The 19,146-nt window shown below is 38.9% G+C and overlaps 1 protein-coding gene across 21 annotated transcripts in view; it reads right to left on the reverse strand.

Moving 5' to 3' along the window:
• Positions 1-19,146, reverse strand: part of CADPS (calcium dependent secretion activator) — a 468,804-nt gene that overhangs the window by 216,710 nt on the left and 232,948 nt on the right. For all 21 annotated transcript variants that reach the window (XM_059161408.1, XM_059161407.1, XM_059161399.1 and 18 more), the window contains exon 6: positions 18,081-18,202. In XM_059161408.1, coding sequence (XP_059017391.1) covers positions 18,081-18,202 — 122 coding nt within the window. The remainder of the gene's footprint in view (positions 1-18,080; positions 18,203-19,146) is intronic.

The raw sequence follows: 19,146 nt of genomic DNA on the forward strand, positions 1-19,146 counted from the left end.
ATGTTAAAAATATGTCAGATTTGATAAAGGGAGGGTGACTTGCAAGTAGCTATCTGTCCTAATTCTTCTTGAAGCCATGTTTGGAATAGATTTTTCTCTGAAATCTCATCATTAATATGTATAGATGAGGATTTATTTTTACATAATGTTGAGTCCTTAATTCCTCTGAATCATTTCCATGTTACATTTCTACTTTCTTTCCAGTTTGGGGGTGTGTGTGTGTGTGTGTGCGCATGCATCCTGCTTTCAACAGAACAGAATGGCAAACATTAACTGTCGTATTTTGCTTCTGACAAACTGCGCAAACCTCTGTCTAATCCAATTATTCTGTATAATTAAAGCAGTTTTAAATTACAACAGAGCTCAATTTTAAGGAGGAAAAAATAAATCTCTCTTTTTAATTTTCGAGTGCCTTAGTTTTACCCAGCTTTGCAAATTGTACTTATGGCCTACATATAAAAATAAACCTAAATGTAAATTATGATTTAAATCCCCATGGACAAGCTGTTCTGCTTTATTTGTTAGAAAGCAAATAAGACCTACTTTATGGCCTGTTTACTAAACTGAAAATTTCAAATTGAGGGATTTAAAAGACATCAACTATATTGATGCAATAAACTATAGAAATTGCTCAATGGAGTAATGCTCTTAGGATAATCTGAGAATCTTTAAGACAAAACATTATTTGATGTTTTCCTTTTGAATTACATGGTGATAAGGAATTAAAATGTGTATATACGCACATTACATATGCTTACTATCTAAGCTATTGTTTAAGCGATGTATAGAAGCAAAAGACCCTAACCTGTGAGTTTTTTCTGTAAGTTAGTTCAATGACTGGAGATCATTCAAGTATACATTTATTCTCTTCCCTTCCCTGTCAGGATTGTTTCACTATCAACACTTTTAAAAAAACCAGTGGGGAGAAATTGGATTCTTTAAAAGCCAGAATTATTAGAAGTCACAAATATATTCAGCCTCAAACTATTATATGAAATTCTAATTGAGACACCCCAGAGTAAACAGCATGTTCATAAATCAGTTAAGCCATCCCTTGCCTCAAGGAAGTTTTTGCAGGTACAATCTTTCATGCTAATAATGTCTAAATATTTAGGGCTTCTCTATTGTAGGTAAAGTGGAGAGTGTTCCTCCTCTGTTCAGATTCCCAAATTAGGAAGAAACAAATTTGGAAGGTGTCTGCTCCATGACTCTCTCCCATGGGCATCACCAGATTGGAAAGAGACGCTTCCTGACATATGCAGGAGAGTAAGGTGCTCTACTAGTCTGGTACGGCTACACCAGTGAACACCACCTGAGCTGTGTTCACTCGCCCGGGACCGTGACACAGATAAAGCAGTATGTGGATTAGATCCATTTCCTGTACATAAAAGTCAGTAAGCAATCAATTTCTTAGAGACTCAAAAAAAGTACGTAAAAGTACAAGAGAATCAGAGAGTTACTGATACAGCAACAACTCTGAACTTTCTATATTTGACTACATCGCTGTGTGTGTGTGTGCAAAACTTAGCAACTAATTACCAGCAACATGCTTCCTATTGATGGGGACCTACCACTTGTGGTGACAAGGAATAACTTGCTCTTCTACTGCTCAGGCAATGGCAACACAACTGTCTGGTTACTCCATCCATAGACCTAGACACTGTCCTGGATTCCTCTTTTTCCCCCACTATTTCCACACACACATATTTAGCTCGACCATGAGACTTTGGTTTTATTCTCCAAAACGTTATCTATTTTTCCTCATTGTCATAGTCACTAGTTTCCTCATTGTCACTCATCCAGTCTAAGCCATCATCACCTCTTGCTTGGACAGCTCTCTACTAGTTTTGCTATGTTTGCTTTTTGTTTTTTTTTAAGAATACATATGAAAATTTTTCCCCTAAGCATCTTTAAAATAAAACTTTCTTGAAGTGTAATTTACATGCCATGAAATCTGTCTCTTTTAAGTGTATGGCTCAATGACCTTTAGCAAATCTACATGTGCAATCTAATTATAATCCAGTTTTAGAATACAACCATCACCCCAGAAAGATCCTTTGTGCCTGTCTGCAGCCAATCACACTCCCATCTGCAATCCCAGGCAACTGTAAGCCTATTTCTTGTCTCTGTCGATTTGCCTTTTCTCGACATCTTATGTGAATGGAATTCTACAGTGTGGGATCCTTCATATCTAGTCTCTTTTACTTATCATAACTAAGTCTCATTAGTGTTGCAACATTCATCCGTACTTCATTGCTTCTTATTGCCAAATGATATACCCTGAAGCATATGTAATTTTTGAAGCGTAGTAATTAAATAAAAATCCGGGAAGCCATCACTCAACTTCAAACTAGAATTTTACAAAGCTTAGTGTTCTGCCTCTCTTTCCAATCCATTGAGCACGTAGTAACTGGCGTCATGGCCATCATTCACTTACAACTTTCTGATGGCTTCCGTCACAGTTAAATTAAATCCAAAGTGTTTCCATGGTCCACAAGGCTCTACCTGATGGGTGCCTTGCCTATCTCTCTTATTACTTTCCCTTTACTCACATACTCCAGATGTAATGTTCTTTTTTTTTCTGTTCCTTGAATATCACAAGCTATTCCCACCTTGAGGATTTTAAATCTGTCTTTTCCTTAAATGTTCTTCTGCTTGATGTTTAGGTGACAAAGTGATTACTGACATGGAGGTTTCAATTCCAGTAATGCCTCCTAAGGGAGGGATTTCATAACCAGCCAATCTAAAGGGAATTTCCCCTACCCAGTCATTACCCATCATAACACCCTGTTTAAATTTTCTTCATAGTACTCACTGCTCTTTTAAGTGATCTTATTTGTTTACATACCTGTTTTAGGTCTCCTCTCACTAGGATATAAGCTCCTTGGGGGCAGGGACCATGCTGTCTTGTTCATTGTTGTATCCCTTGTGCCTAGAGCAACATCTAATTCATACTTTTATGTCAACGACTACTTATTGAATGAATAAGGAAATGGGTATGAATAAGGATGAAGAATTAACAGAATATATCAGGATGCAAGGTGAATCTGGAGATCTGAAACAGCCAGCGAAGACAGTAGAGCTGCATGAAGCCACAATCTTTGGTTGAGCTGGACGGACAATATTTTTGGATCCGTGATTTCCATTTTCTTTCCAAAATAAGTCTTCCTATTTAGAAATTTTAATAACTTGTCCCTTGATTAGGTTTAACCTCTCATGTGGAGAGAGTACGTAGTTCTGTTCAGCACCTGGGTCTAAAAAATCAGTGCAAATACTGCTTGCTGGTTTGGAGTTCCGTGTGCTTTACCTCCACTTTAAACAAGGTGCTTGACATCAATTTCAAGAGACTTATGGTCTCTCTTGACTTATGGCAACCTGGGTTTAGAATTGAGCCCTACTAACTGCCTCTTTGTTTAGAGCATTCTCAAAGTCATGTAGATTTTTTATTTCTTCAGTGCCTGGGTATTTTAGATTTCAAATATGGGTCACACTTTTTTATTAGTTTACTTATTAAAAAGAGATAATAAAAGCCAAAATGAAGAAACAATACTTTATAGGGAGTATTTATATTACTTATATATATTTATATATTATTTATTATTAAATATTATATATAAATATATGTATATTTATAAATTCTTTATATATATAAAGTTTTTTCTTCATTTTTATTCTTTCTTCGTCTTGGCTTTTATTATATACTTAATATAAGATATATATATGCCTTATATATATAAAGTATTCTTTCTTCATTTTCGCTTTTATTACCTCTTTTTATAAGTAAACTAAAGTTTATTTATGTGTAACATACACACGCACACATATATACATATATATGCATATATATATGAATGTTCCTTCAAATTATATTTAGGGGCGCCTGGGTGGCTCAGTGGGTTAAAGCCTCTGCCTTGGCTCCGGTCATGATCCCAGAGTCCTGGGATCGAGCCCCACGTAGGGTTCTCTGCTCGGCGGGGAGCCTGCTTCCTCCTCTCTCTCTGCCTGATTCTCTGCCTACTTGTGATCTGTGTCTGTCAAATAAATAAATAAAATCTTAAAAAAAATTATATTTATATTTGACCTTATAATTATATTTACATATCCATTTTTTTTTCTACATACTGTTTCCTAGACTGTAGAAGAGTTTAGGTATTAGTCAATGAAGCTTATAGCTGATTTTGGGTTACTTGTCCACTTGGCAGACACATTTCCTCTTGAATTTAACACCTCCAATCCAAATGGGTATGGTGTCCCTGCTAGGTTAAAAAAAAAATTGGGAATTCAGTAACAAACAAACTCCATTTAAAAAAGGACTTAAATTATTAGTGGTTGTTATAAAAGATCTGGAAAACTCCCACAATGAGTTGTTTGAATCATGTGCATTGTTTGTCCTTCTAGTTTAATCTGTGACTTTGTTTTCTCCTGATGCTCTAACTACAGGGTATCCTACACAAATATAGCTAAGATGTTACTTATTCTCACGTCAATGTACAAACACTACAACCTAATCTGCTTGCATGAAGTTTCACTCTGTTGTTTATGTAATAATTCTAATTGTGGAGCTTATGTATCCAGACAAATGGAGCAAATTGAGATTGCTCAGTGAGGCCGGAGAAGTACCTTTTTTGAGCACAGTGGCTTGTCTGCTGTTTGTATCCAGACAGCTGAACTGTATCTTAATTCCAGGCTCAAGTTTGCAAGTTCCAGTAAATGCTCTAAGGGTGCAAAAGACAAAGATGGTATCCTGATGGTGGAAGCTGAGGAGACAGAGTTCGCTCAAGAAATAAATCCAATGAGTGACAATCAGCCATATACTTTCCCCCAGGATGCAGGATGAGAGAGGTCGAGTAGAAATGTTCACTCAACCAGAATGACCAACTGCTCTACTTTGCCCCCCCCAGGGCACAAGACTTTCAGTGCTAAGACTGGAAAGTTCTGGGCAAACCAGGATGAGCTGGTCACCCTACTCACCAAATACGTAGGAACTAATTAGCTGTGAACTAATACCAGCCCTAGGAATTTCTCCAAAAGAAACAATCATAGATGAGCATAAAGACTTCCATACAAGGTTATCTATCACGTGCACATATCTGTCGGTGTGTATGTACACACACTCACAGATACAGAGAAGCAAATTGGAAACAACACCATAATATTTACCCATAATATTGCGGGTATTGGGATCATGAGTAATTTTTAAATTTTTCCTTACGCTCTCCCTCAATTTTTGGCAACAGACATATTAAATTTTTGATCAGAAAGCACCATATCTAATTTTAAAAACTAAGCCAATAATAGGACTGGTTTGATACAAAATAGATGCTAAAAAATATTATTTGAAGTACATGTACAAAATATGTATTTCCAGCCCAGATTTTTCAGCAGCTGCATCTGTTAGCAGAGTCGTGGGTCTAAGATTGCACAGTGAAGTTGGAGCCAAGCCCGATTTACTTAAATGTAATTAAACATTATCTTCATGAAAGACTTCAAGTACCCAACACTCACATCATCTACAGAAAACTGCTCCCTTGCTCCGTGAGACTGGATCCATTATAGGTTATTTCTTCAAATCCTTTCACATTAATACCTCCCTACCAGCAGCAAGAATTACCACAAGCACAGTGCAATCCGCCTTTTAAACCAAGCACGAAATGAAACCTTGAGGGGAGAGTGAATTCATTAATTTTCTTTTTTGGTTTGGTGTCAATGTCACCCTAATGTCAGCATGTAACATTTTGTTCAAGACTCGTCTCGGCTAACGTAGAGAAAGAACAAATTTGGTACAGCTGTAGAGTAATTTTTGCAGGGAATAAAAGACCCAGCTAGAGAATCGACTGCTCCAGGTCCCAGCTGCACATCCATTACCCACAAGGTTGTAGGAAATGCCAGGCTTGCCCTCAACTCACGCAAGGTCATTCACCAAAATGCAGGAATTACAGCTTACAAATTGGCCAGCAGTGTGTGTGAAGCAAGGTTGGGGGGTCATGAAGAAGCTTACACTCATGAGGGAAGGGTCAAAGGCCATGTGGGGCCAGAATGTAACCTCTAGAGCGCACAGCACTTCCCTTGGGAAGAGTAACAAATGGAGGTAAGGAGGGTTTTAGCTCTCTGTCCCCCGTGTTTTCTCGAGCCTGTCCCTTTCACTCCCCTTCCTCTGCCACCACCAAGCACCCTCTTCTCCCACGTGACTATGACAGCCTCCCAACCAGTGTCCTTGCTTCCATTACTGCCCATTCCCCTTGTAGTCAGTCATTCTCCACAGGGCAGGCAGAAGTCTCTTTTATATACATAAATACAAGTTACACCTTGCCTGTATTGTAGACAGTATCACATGATTGGCTGTAGTAGTTATTAATGTGATTACATGATCGCTGGGCACACACAAGTGCAATGATGACAGGTGTGACTTTGAAATAACATTTGATCATCAGGTCTTCCAAAGACAAAGGTGAAGCAAAGTTGCTACATTTTCACTGAAGGGTAAGGCCAAACCCAAACTCTGAGGCATCTCTACCCAATGATCTAAAGTGGTCTTGTCTAATGATTGTCTGTCCCATTAGACTGTGGGTGCCACAATGGCAGGATTTTTGCCTTTTTTGTTCCCTGCTCTATTCTCAGCACCATGCACAGTGTTTAGCACACAGTAGGTCCTCACACACCTGAGACAGAGGAAGGAAGGATTGACTGAATGAATGAAGTATAGTGAATAGCATCTTGTGCTCTTCCCTCTATGGTATGATGCTCCCCTTGACCTATAAGGATCTAGGGGAGCAGCAGGTAACAGGCCCTGGTATGAATTCTTGTCACAGTGGACCCGAAGAGCACAGTGAGTCCTAAAGGCTGTCACTTCTAGAGACCAGGCTGGTTCCGAGATTTTTTTTTTTTTAATTTTTAATTTTTTTTTGGGTTCTGAGAATTCTTTTGTTTGGCCTCTCTCTTAAGGTAGGAGTGAGTCCTAACGGCTGCTACTTCTAAAGACCAGGCTGGTTCCGAGATTTTTTTGTTTAATTTTTAATTTTTTTTGGTTCTGAGAATTGTTTTGTTTGGCCTCTCTCTAAGGTAGGAAAGTGAGAAAGAGAGAAGCATTTTCCAGACCCCAATTCCCGATATACCTGGCTCAGCAGACAATCACTTAGTTCTGTTGTTGGAGGAGACAGGTTGTGTGATCTGATGCAGCGGGGAGAAAAACAAGGTGACAACACGTGTCAGGGCAGAGCTGAGATTTCAAATGCCAAGATTCCTGCTTCCCATTCATCTCTCCTAACAGCCTTCAATTACTGATATTGCAACTCGGTTGTACTACTTGATATGTAAAGCTTTTTATGCCTTTTGTCTCTCTAGTGAATTTACAGAAGAAAAGAAATCCCAAACAACAAAACCTTATCTTAATTAGATGGTATGACAGTTTATTTGCTAAGTGACAAGATACATCCCAATTGGCATAGATTTATTTAACTGGTGATGCACCTAGCCATTCCTTGGGTACCTGTGTGTGTAAACACATGTGTGTTTTGTTCACTTGAAACATGATAGTGGTTTGGTGTTGAGGTGCGCTCATGCCATGGGCTCACGTCACTTTTCAGACTTATTCTGTTCTTTTGGATACTGAGCACTCATTTCAGTACAGAAAACTCTGACATAATTATCATTATGATGATTAGTATTCTAAAGAGGTTTTCAAGTCCATCACAGGGACCTTCTTCTTAGCTTCTCCCAGAGCCATTTGCCATTAAGGCTTAGCTCTGAGTCAATCAACATTTATTGATCATCTATAATGGGTAAGAGATTATAAGAAAACCAGCCTGATCCACAGATTTTCCCAAGTACAAGTAAGTCATCTACATATAAATGAACATAGTCCAAGAGAAACTAAAAAAGTGCATCTAAACTAAAAAAAGGCAACCAACTGATGGCCTTTGTTACCTGTTTTCCCTTTCACCCTGGCTCCAATGAAGACAATAATAAATTAGAAAGAGAAGAATAATAATTCTTAAATTGGTGCCAAGTGCTTTGCATATATTATTAAATTTGAATCCTCATCAACAAGCTTATAAGTATTATTAGCCTCATTTTATTGTTGAGGAAACACAGGTTTAGAAAGACTTAGTAATTCATCCAGTGTAACAAGGTCAATGGCATGATCCAAACTAAGGATTGTAAAGCTTTTACTCTTATGCTTATGTTGAACGCTTATTTTCCATATTATCACCAAAATGTTTCCAGCCAGATTCCAGCTATGAAAGGTTCCCCAGAACAGTTGCTTCACTCCAAACTCTCTGAACCACAAGCTATGGGGCAGGGTGAAAGCTTAACGTCCTTATGAAGGAATCCAGGGAACTTTGGGACTCCAGAGCTTAAGCACAGGAGTTGCAAAATTTTCCAAACAGCATGATGATTGGCATTATGAGAAGAAGAGCATCTGCATTCCCCAGAGACCCCACACTCCTCTGCACCCCTGCAGTGAGGTGAGCTTTGTATCACAGAACAGGAGGTTTTGCTGTAAAACAGATAAGACACATAGAAAGAGTGTTGGCAGCACTCTTGCCTCTCTTGAAGAAAGGTTCTGATCCAGAAAGACGCTGGAAGAACGAGCTTGTAGAGACCCAGGCTTAGGGAGCTGAGTGATATGGCTCAGTGTGACTCTGCATGAGGACTCAGGAAGGACTGCTGCCCTTTTGCATTTCTCTTGCCTTCTGGAACTAGCTCTTGTATCATCAAGTTGATGTTGATGGCAGCCTATTCTGAGGGTCTGTCCCTTGGCTCTGGAAAGAAGTTGGGACAGAGTGTCCTTCCTTAACCTTAGGCAGGTTTGGCTTTTCGCTTTCCATGTATTTGGAGTCATACAGCCTGGATTTAAGAAGTTGTAGGATTTTAGGGCAGGCGTCCTAATGCTTCTGAGCTTCTTCCTTATGTGTACTGAGGACATAGAAGAGATGTATTTCTTACAGTACCAGGTAGGGTTCTGTGAGATTATAGTCCATTTTTGGCTATCACTTCTTGAGAGGCTACAAAGTGCCATGGATCAAACTTAGCCACTAACATGGATCATATCTTCCAACACCAAGCCTATGGGTCAGGTTGTATTATTGTCTCCATTTCAGATTTGAAGAAACAGAAACTCAGAAAGAGAGTCTAATTGCCCAAGGCCACCCAGTCCGTGACTGGTAGAACTGGGATTTAAACCTGGCTCAACCATATATTAGCTAGCTCATTACCTGGCACCTAACAGATTTCAATGCTTGGTAGGGGCAATTGTTATTGATAATGACTTTCATGAAGGGGGTTGGTGATCATTATCATCAGCGGCTCTCCTGGGATCTTGTAGGCACCTCGAAAGGCAGGGCCATCCATGGTTTATCTTTGCAGACTCACCTATGTAGCCCCTAATAGTGCTGCTGCGTATGCGTGCCTGCAGAGCTAAGAGTCTGCAGGGAGCTGAAACACGTGTGTTTGCAATAATGTGTGATGGTCCAGTCATCACCATCTAAACGGGCAGAGATTTGACCCATGACGTAACTGTGTTTATGGAAAAGAAATGAGCCTTGTTGAATAGTTTTGCTGAATAGTCAATGCTAATTAAAAAACAAACCAACCAACCTTCTTTTAGTGGCATAGTATCTTTCAGAAAGGCAAAATGAGTTAAATGTACAGGATTTGGGGTTGGCTCCTGGCTCAGCTACTTTTTATCTGTGCAACTTTGACCAAGTTATTTAACCTCTCTGAATCTCAATATTTCCATCAGTAAAATATAGGGAATAACAGCAGTACTTATCTCAGGTATCAGTAGGGCGTTAAACAAGACATTGATTATGAAATACTTTAGCATAGCATCTGGCCTTTAGAAGGTGTTACATCAATGTAAATTACTATTTTAGACCCAGGCTATTTTTATCCCCCAACTCTCTCCCTTTCCTCCAAACAAGAATGAAGCCATGATAATAACAGCCAACATGACAGGCAGTATTTCAAATATTTTGTATTTGTTAACTAACTTAATTTTCACAAGAATGTGGAAACCGAGGCACAAGAGTTAAACCAATCGGTCCAAGCTCACGCAGGCTCCCAATCCTGTGCTCTTGTCCAAAATGCCAAAATGTCCAAAATTGTTTCTATGCATTGATGAATCTAGACCAAGATTCTCTTCTCTTCTCATCAGTGAGGATAAATGGAGTTCCTGGAGTTCATGCCATTACATCATTACATATAAGAAACAATATGCCATTCCTTCCTACATTCTTCTTCCTCATCACTAGGTAACAAGTGTGGTGGTTTTTCCACACCTACAGATAAATGTATTTCCCTGGATTTCCACTAAACAATGATGGGTGATCAGTCCAGATCCCAGATTACTCCAGTATTAGGTACAAATGATAGGTAAGTTCAGGCAAGGTATTCGAGGACCTGAACCAGAAAGTAAATGAACTTTGTTTCCCTTAGTCCTTAAATGGCTAGGGCAAAAAATATCTTTGTTTTATACCAACCCTATGTTGGACTATCCATGAAATCAGAACTTTCATAAATTTCTGACATTGCAATGGAGCATCACTGTGTAACTTTCAGACTTAAGCCACTACTCAATCATCCAGTTCTGAACTCCTACCAACTCTAGAAACTTCACCACCCCCGTGTTACTTGAAATTTCTGAAAACTCTGCCATAAGGTCTGCAATTATAGCTCTTCTCTGGGTTAGCTGGATGAAAAACCTATAAAATTGTTGGGGGAGCAGTGGTCTTGGATATCACTCATGAGAACATGGTGAAGCTGGAAAGCTTACTAACCTGTACAAGATGGGTGGCAAATTTAGAACAGAGCTGGGTATACCGTGAGGAGCTCCATCTCCGAAGTTGGTCTCTACCACCTAATTCCTTTCCACCATCTACCCTGTTGCTTATTGTTTTCTCACCCAGCCTGTTTTCACTCCCCGGCTCACAAGCAAATACAAACCGGTTTTCAACAAAAGTTGTGGCTTCTTGACCAAGCCTTCTGGGCTGGGAGGCCAGATAGCTTCTGAGCACCCCGAACTGTAATTATAATTTTTCTTCTTCCCAACCCACACATCTTCTGGGAGCCTAGCAAAATTGAATTTCTGGGTCAGTGTTGGCCTTTACCACTTATGATTTAATTAACTCTGAAAAAAGCTAAGCCTCTTTCTTAGAAAGGAAAGACCAGAGAAATGGTAGCCACGCTCCAATCACTTCAACATAAACATCTCCTGGACTGTGATCTTGAACATGGGAGTATCAAGAAAGGTAAACATGAAAAGAGGTGATTCTCAGGAAGCTTCACTCCTTTGCAAATGAGGTGGCCTTTACAGTTCTGAAAGCTATGGTAACTCTGGAAGAATTTATCACTCTGTGCTGGGGCACTTGGACTTTTTCCACCAGCTTTTCTCTGTGGCTCTATGTCAAAAGTCAGGTCTCTATCATTTCCCTAACCCTAATGTCTGGGAAATAGTATGTGGTCCATATTTGTTGACTGATAAACCCTTCATTCCAAATTAACTCTGGTCCTTAAAGATGCTTTAGGTTTCAAGACGGAAATCCAATCATACCTTCCCTGGCTTAAGACTCTCTGACAGCTTCTCCATGGTCTTGGAATAGAGTTCAAATCCTTCATGTGGCCTTGATTTTCAGTCTCTTCCTGTACCACACTCCCCAACATTGACTAGTCTCTACTCATACTGCTCTCCTTTCTGGTCCTGGAACACATGGAGCTCTTTCCTATCTGAAAGCCTTTGCACTTGCTCTTAACTGCACCTGGCATCTTTTCCTTGCTATTTCCTCTTTTTTTAAAATTGAAGTATAATTAACATACATCCTTATATTAGCACAACGTAATAATTCAAAAATTCTATACATTATTGAGTGCTTGTTATCTGTTTCACCCATCTCCCCTCTGGAAGCCACCAGTTTGTTCTCTGTATTTAGAAGTCTGCTTTTTTTTTTCTTTGTTCATTTCACATATGAGTGAAATCATATAGTATTTGTCTTTCTTTGATGGATTTATTTCACTTAGCATTATACCTTCCAGATCCATCCATGCTGCCTTGCAAATGCCAAAAATCTTATTCTTTTTTATGGCTGAGTAATATTCACACACACACACACACACACACACACACACACACTCCACACACATCTTCTTTATCTATTCATCTATGAATGGACAGTTGGATTTCTTCCATATCTTGACTATTATAAATAATGTGGCAATAAACACATGGGTACATATATCTTTTTGAATTAGTGTTTTCATTTTCTTTGGGTAAATACCTAGTTATCGAGTTACTGGGTCATTCCTTATCCTTTAAGTAGAAACTGACACATTACCTACTCTGAATAGGGTTTCTTGGCCACCGGAGTACCCTACCTCCCCATTACTTTTCATTGCAGCAGTCTATTCATTTCTTTTGGAACCAAATTATAATCTACTATTATCTTATATATTTATTTATTCATTTGTTTATTGCCTAAGTCCTTTACTAGAATGTACATTCTATGAGACCAAAGCTTGATCTATGTCTTTCATGGGTGTAGCCCCAGCACAAGGTGGACCCAAGGAAGTATGTACACTTGTTGAGGGTAAGCAAGTGCCTATCCTCTATATCATCCTCTTGTATCTAAATTTCAAAGAAGCCATTCAGGAAAGATAGTCTGTATCCATTTAAATCATTCCAAGGCCCAGTACACTGAAAACATTTTTGTTTACACTGAAAAAGGAGTACTATTAAGATGATACATGAGGCAAGGATTTGGCCGGCACAAGTTCCTTTCTTGACTTTGTAACTGATTTACTGTGGGGGTGATTTAATGCAACTCCATTTGTATGAGTAATTTGGGTGTAATAAGCCTGGCCCATTTTGAGTTGCCATTAGGACAAATAATATATTTCAGAGAAGAAAAATGTTATAGAAAGTCATTGCATTTTGTTTTTATTTTTTGCCTTAATGTGGTCTCATTAGATAAGGTGCCACTGAAAAATGCTAGGGCTATGACAAGATTTACCAGCGAGGGCATCTTATTTTCTTCTTCCTTTGGAAAGTGGCAGGAAACAGTCTGGTTGTGTTTTCTAATTCCTGACAATAATGAAATCCATACGTCACAAAGCCTGTGGCTTGTCAGGGAATAATAAACTGCTTAAATAATCAAATGTCAAGTAGCATCCTTGGTTTCCATTCAGAAGAATGTAATTTTGGATAACTTAGCACAATATTGGACTGCCAACTAAAACTGCCTTCCTTTTTAGACCAATTACTTAAATTTCTCTAGCATTTAACCCTCAGGGCTTGCTTTCTTTAGAAGGTAACTTACATGGTACAAAACCATCAAGAAAGTCACTTTGAAGTATATCTCCCACTCAGGGAATATGTTCTATTTCTTTACATCAGTTTTCCCAAAATAAAGTATTTTGCATACCATCTTCCCCATCTTTGCTATTCCCACATATCAACACAGCTTCTGTGATTATTATTATTTTTTAAATCCTATCCAGGTACCACATGGGCTATTATTTACTTAATGTATTTTATTTAAATCAATTCACTTTTAAATGTTACTATATTTCTTTAAAAAAGAACACTTATGTCGCTGATGCAGAAGACAAAACACTACCATGAATGGAAGGTAACACAAATTAGAAACTGTTATTGCTTTACCTGTTTATTTATTCATGTGTTTACTAACTGTGCCCTTTACTAGAATGTCCACTCTATGAGGTCAAAACTGGATCTATGTCAAGGCTCTAGCCCCAGCCCGAGGTAGACATAAAGAAGGCATCGAATGTACCCTTGTCGAGGGAGTGCAAGTGCCTATCCCTCCCGTCTTTCCCTTAAATCTACATTTCAAAGGAGACATCCAGAAAAGTCACTCTCTTTCCCTTGAAACCATTCCAAGACCCGGTACAGAAAATATTTTTGGGTAAGTGAGATCTAAACAATGCTATGAAATTCTAGTGGGAGACTTTGGTCTGCAGAAGACGCAGAACCTGAGGCTTCTGAAGGTGTTAAAGATTTACTAGAACCAAATAAAGACGTTCTCCTGGACCTGATCAGAACAGATAAACAAATAGAGAAGCAATGACTTCCTTATCACATGACTTGATTTTACTCAAAGCCATGTCTTGATCAAACCTAACATAATCTGTTATCCGCAGACCTAAGAGTGCTGTCCTTTGAAAAACACCCGGCATGGGAAGAAAAGTCTGCTCTGTTTCATAGGAGATAGACAAATACATCTGAGTTCTTGAATCCACAAAGTATTTCTCTTCTCCATTCTCATGCCTGCCTGAGACTGCCTGCCTAAAGACACGATTTCAATTACTTCTGCCTCAGCACCTCCATTGCTTTCCCACAGAAGCAAAAAAACAATATATTACAAATGGAGGCAATATTCTTTGAAATAAACATATTGCTTGAAAACTTGTGATAACATATTTTCCTGGCTTTCCATGTTAAGACCCAGGAGAGGAGGACAACTGAATTGAGAGGAAATAACGTCTGCTTGAAAATGTCCCACATTTAGCATCCAGATTGATAAAATGAAGGATGAACAGAGAACACACATACACACACAAACGCACACACCTCATTTTTTCCAATCACAAAGTGTATTTAATTCATGAACACAGCATTCTTATATTATGCATCTGATCCAAAACGATCATGCCGGGCAGGGCCCTGGTTTTAAGTGAAGAGACAGTACTGGCTTAGGAAGTGAGGGAGAACTTGGAACTCCCATTACTAGGTTTGGACAATATAGACTAGCATTTCCAATGGATGCTACTAGGTATTAGTTGAAATAAGTTTGGGGAACTCATGAATAATCAAAGGCAAATAGGTTTATGTACTGTTGGAAATCTTCAAAGGTTTTTAAATGCTGATGAACACTGAAAAACTTATAAAGAGATGAAATGTTTTGCATTTCCCAATTAATCATGGTACCACTCTCCCTGCCCTTGTTTTCAGTGAAGACGTCTCCACATTAATGTTCTAAAAAAACACACTCTTGGACAAAGTGGGTCATGCGATGTACTTCTGGATTTGTGACTGTACTTGGTAAAAACAAACAAACAAACAAACCCAAACAACAAAACAAGAGTCAAATTCCTTGTAGACACCTGATGAGATAAGATGTGGGTTTCCAGTTATTGGGTAAAATACCTAGTAGCGGCAACAACAGAATTAATGAGTAACAAATAAAACTAGCTTGAATTGAATTTTGATTTTAGAATGTATAAATAAAGTATGGGCATCAGCAGGCTGTAAGAATAGTCAAAGACAAGATTCAGAAGATGAGGAGGGCAGAAAAAGGGCTAACCTTGTCAGATGATAAAGGGGAGTTACTAGGACAGACTGAAGATAACCTTCCAAATGATACTTTTTGGGGTAATCAAAATCAAGTAGCAGACATGATAGTGAGGGATTGATAATGGGAAAAATTATAAGTAGAAGTAAAGAAGAAAAGCAGAATGTATGTTTCAAAGGAAAAAAAAAAAAGATAGGATTCTGAATAAGTCCAAACTTAGGGAGAGAGGAAGAAAATATACCTGCACCAACAGGCTCATTCATCCAACCATGTCAAGCCAGAGGCAGAGAAAAACTTCTAGAGCTGAATGATGACAAAGAAAAAGGTAAAGAAGAGAACTGGAAAAAGAATTGTAGATTTAGAAGGATGATGAGTAGAGGTTTAAAGAGAATTCATATAGAAAGGATAAAAAAAGAGACAGCAGGAAACACAAGCATTGCCAGATTTCAGACTGTGTATATCTCCTTGGGATACTAAGAAATGGCATATACAGGGCACTTACACTTGTTCTCCTTTGGCAGACATAACAAGTTGATCATGCACTATTTTCCTCTGAATATAGATTTGCCCTCAGAACTCTTCTTAACATAGCACTCAAAGTAGCCACTCCTGACTGAATTGACTGGACCCTAGCCATGAAAACTTGCATTCTTCACGTATTTAAAAACAAGCAGGCCAACAAGCAAATCCTCTGTGAGGTTTTAGTAATACCTGCTCACTGATGGAAGAAAAATTAAAATATTATAACTTTGGCTGGAAAAGCAAAATGTTTTAGGGTGAGATGTTTATGAATATGGACATAATAAAGCACATGTGTGGATATGAGTAAATATATATGTGAAATATGAGTATTTCAAGTAGGTAGACCGAAGTGTTCCATATTTATTTGTAATCTGAAACTCAGTTTTAAATATTCATAAGCACATGAAAATCAGCTCATCACTTACCCTGGCAGCTGAAAACTGTAAGCCTAATAAAATGATATGAATAATGTTTTAAGATAAAATAGTTCATATGAAACAACATCCTGTTAGAATAATCAGAGATTTCTCCTTCCTTCTCTATCTTAGGACACCATATTAGGCCCAACATCCAAAAAGTTGGCAGAAATACCAAATAGGTTTTTCTTCCCCCACATATGACACATTTTTAAAAACACGTATCAATAATGCAGCATAACATAATAGCATTGATAAGGGTCAGGCCATGGCGGCCCGTGTGGGGAAAATGAGGATTTTGTCAGGCAGTAAAAAAGAAACTGCATTCATTTTCAGTTTAAAACTAAGTTTAAAAAAAGGGAGGAAAGATAATGTGCGACAAGTTGTATTGGTTTCCATTTCATCTCGCTTCCATTCGTCAGTTTCGCCCAGGTTCCGAGCATCTGAGGCCTTTGTCTACTCATGCAAAGAACCACTCCAAGGCATACAATGCCCTCAGATTTCCTCTAGTCCTGGAAACATTCAGTGCTTTCTCTGAACCATTTTGTTTGAACACGCTGGTACGTTATTCCTGTTCTGCTAAATAGTTCATAATTCTCCGGAGAAGGAGAGGCAGTACATTGCTATCAGGGGTTACTGTTTTTATGACTTTTATGGATTAACAACAATAAAAAAAGAAAGCTCGTTAGTCTAGGCTGGCTTAATTGAGATAGAAGAGAAATTAGGTGGTTAGGGAGGTAACAAAAACAGTGACCCCTCCTGAATTGCTGAGGCCTGAGAGTCTACTGACCTAGATGAATTGATCATCATTATTCTTACGAACCACTGCTGGAGAATCCTAGCTGGTCTCCTGCATCAACTCTGGCTCTCTCTGCTATAGCCACAGTGATTTTTTAAAAACACATATCTAATCACTTATCTCTGTACTTCCCTCTCACGGTCTAGCAAGGCTCTCCATTGTGTGGTCCCTTCTTGTCTCACTGGCAGTTTCTGGCATACCTTGTTCTCTGAGCTCTAGTCCTACGAAAACGTCTTTCCATTCTGCTTTCCCATAGGGCCTTCGTTAACCACAGGGCCTTTATACAAGCTGACTGCCTGGAATGCTCTTTCTATTCCCACCCCATCTCATTCAACTTTTATAATACAAGCCCAAATTTCTCATAACTCCTACAGAAGGCCTACTCTGACTCTGTCCCCACAAAGTGACTTAGGTCCCCTGCTACCTCCTCTCAAAGCACTCTTTCCTTTTCAGTATTTGTAACTATTTGTAATTATATATTTATGTGATTATATTTCTGATCCTTCCACTCAATGGTGAGTTCTGTAGGGCTAAAGCAGTGACTACCTTCCTCTCCACTGGGCAACACTACCTTGTACACACACACTGAGCATTTGACAAATATGCATTGACCAAATGAATTAATGTATCATATTTAATATAACACACTGCTTTATTGACATAGTCATAATTGTGGCACATAGAGAAAGATTTTGAAAAAAATCTCTTAATCCACAAACCAAATATCATTCAGTAAATTTAATATAACAGATTTGTATCAAACTTTCCTACACGTTCTGTTAAAGGATTGAAACTAACGTGATTACATAGAGCTCCAGAAAGGAGATTGTTTCTTTACTTTCCTTCTGTTCTCTGAAAAAACTGCAATCCTTTTATGGCTGCCGAATAAGAATGTAATCAAGTCATCTTGTTTGGAAAACAAACAAGGAACGTGCCTTCTAGAACCTTCTGGGGAAACCAGACCTTTAACTTGGAGTTAGACACAATGAAGCCCATGAGAACCACCTTCTGGAAGATGAGCAGTGGAGGAGCAGAACTTACGTTGGTTTAGAAGCCTCGGCCTGGTCAGTCTGTAGTTTCTCTCCTCCTTCGACTTCCATTGTACAATATACAATGCGATTGGGAGCCAAGGATTTGAGGCCTTGGACTTCCATGATCACCACCTGGAAAGAGAATCACACATGGTGGAGGTTACTGCCAAAGCCCATGGACAGCATCACTCGGAAGAAAATATAGAGGTGGGAAGAAGTGACCAAAAAAACCCAACAAGTTTCTGGCAGTTTCTATCAGTTTGCTATCAGCCAGGCTGGTCCCAGTCTAGCATGAAGATACAATTCTTGGGAGTGTAACTTTTTGCCTCCTGGATGGAAAGACAACCCTCACCACGTTAGAAGCTCATAGGGTCAGACAGGTAATGTGAAATGGGTTTCTCTTTTTCTGGGTTTAATGCACAGGATCCTTTTTCATTTCTACAAATAAACAGGCTCTCTCTTATTTTCTTTAAAAATAGTCTAACTTTTAATTCAGAACTTGGCAGAGACAAAGGCCCAGAAATTACTTTTCCCTTTTCTCTTAGCAAATGCTAAGATAAAGGGCAAAGAACCATTCAGCATTAAAGGCAGAGAGACAGCAGGGAGTAGTGGGGCCTGGGGCAAAATAGGAGAGCATATGCTCCATCTAAACAGAGCAGTTGGCACCCAGTTGCAGCCCACTGTGGCCTTGTCTTTCCTTAGTCCGGAGTTGCCAGATACTGCAGTTTTTCCTACCCAGAAAACGGAAATCTGATTCAGAATGAAAGTCAGAAATCTGATTTTGAAGTTTTGACAATAATCCAAAAAGGGAGGAATAAAATACACAAACTCTGGGCAGGCCAACATTGTTGAATCAAAACAAAAACACATCTGCAGCTGCATACTCTCTGTTCTAGACTGAGGAAAAAAGCTGGTGTTTTGCTGGACCAAAATATATCATTTACAATTCTCGGCACTTCCAACCGCTACCTTTAACTCCATTCAATCACCTGAGATTCTCATATTCAGTGGTATATCCTGTCATTTATTAGAGGGGAGAAGACTGGAGGGGCGGATAGAGCAAATAAACCGATTTA

The sequence above is a fragment of the Mustela lutreola genome, chromosome 2 (genome assembly GCF_030435805.1).
Source record: "Mustela lutreola isolate mMusLut2 chromosome 2, mMusLut2.pri, whole genome shotgun sequence".
Classification (NCBI taxonomy): Eukaryota; Metazoa; Chordata; class Mammalia; order Carnivora; family Mustelidae; genus Mustela; species Mustela lutreola.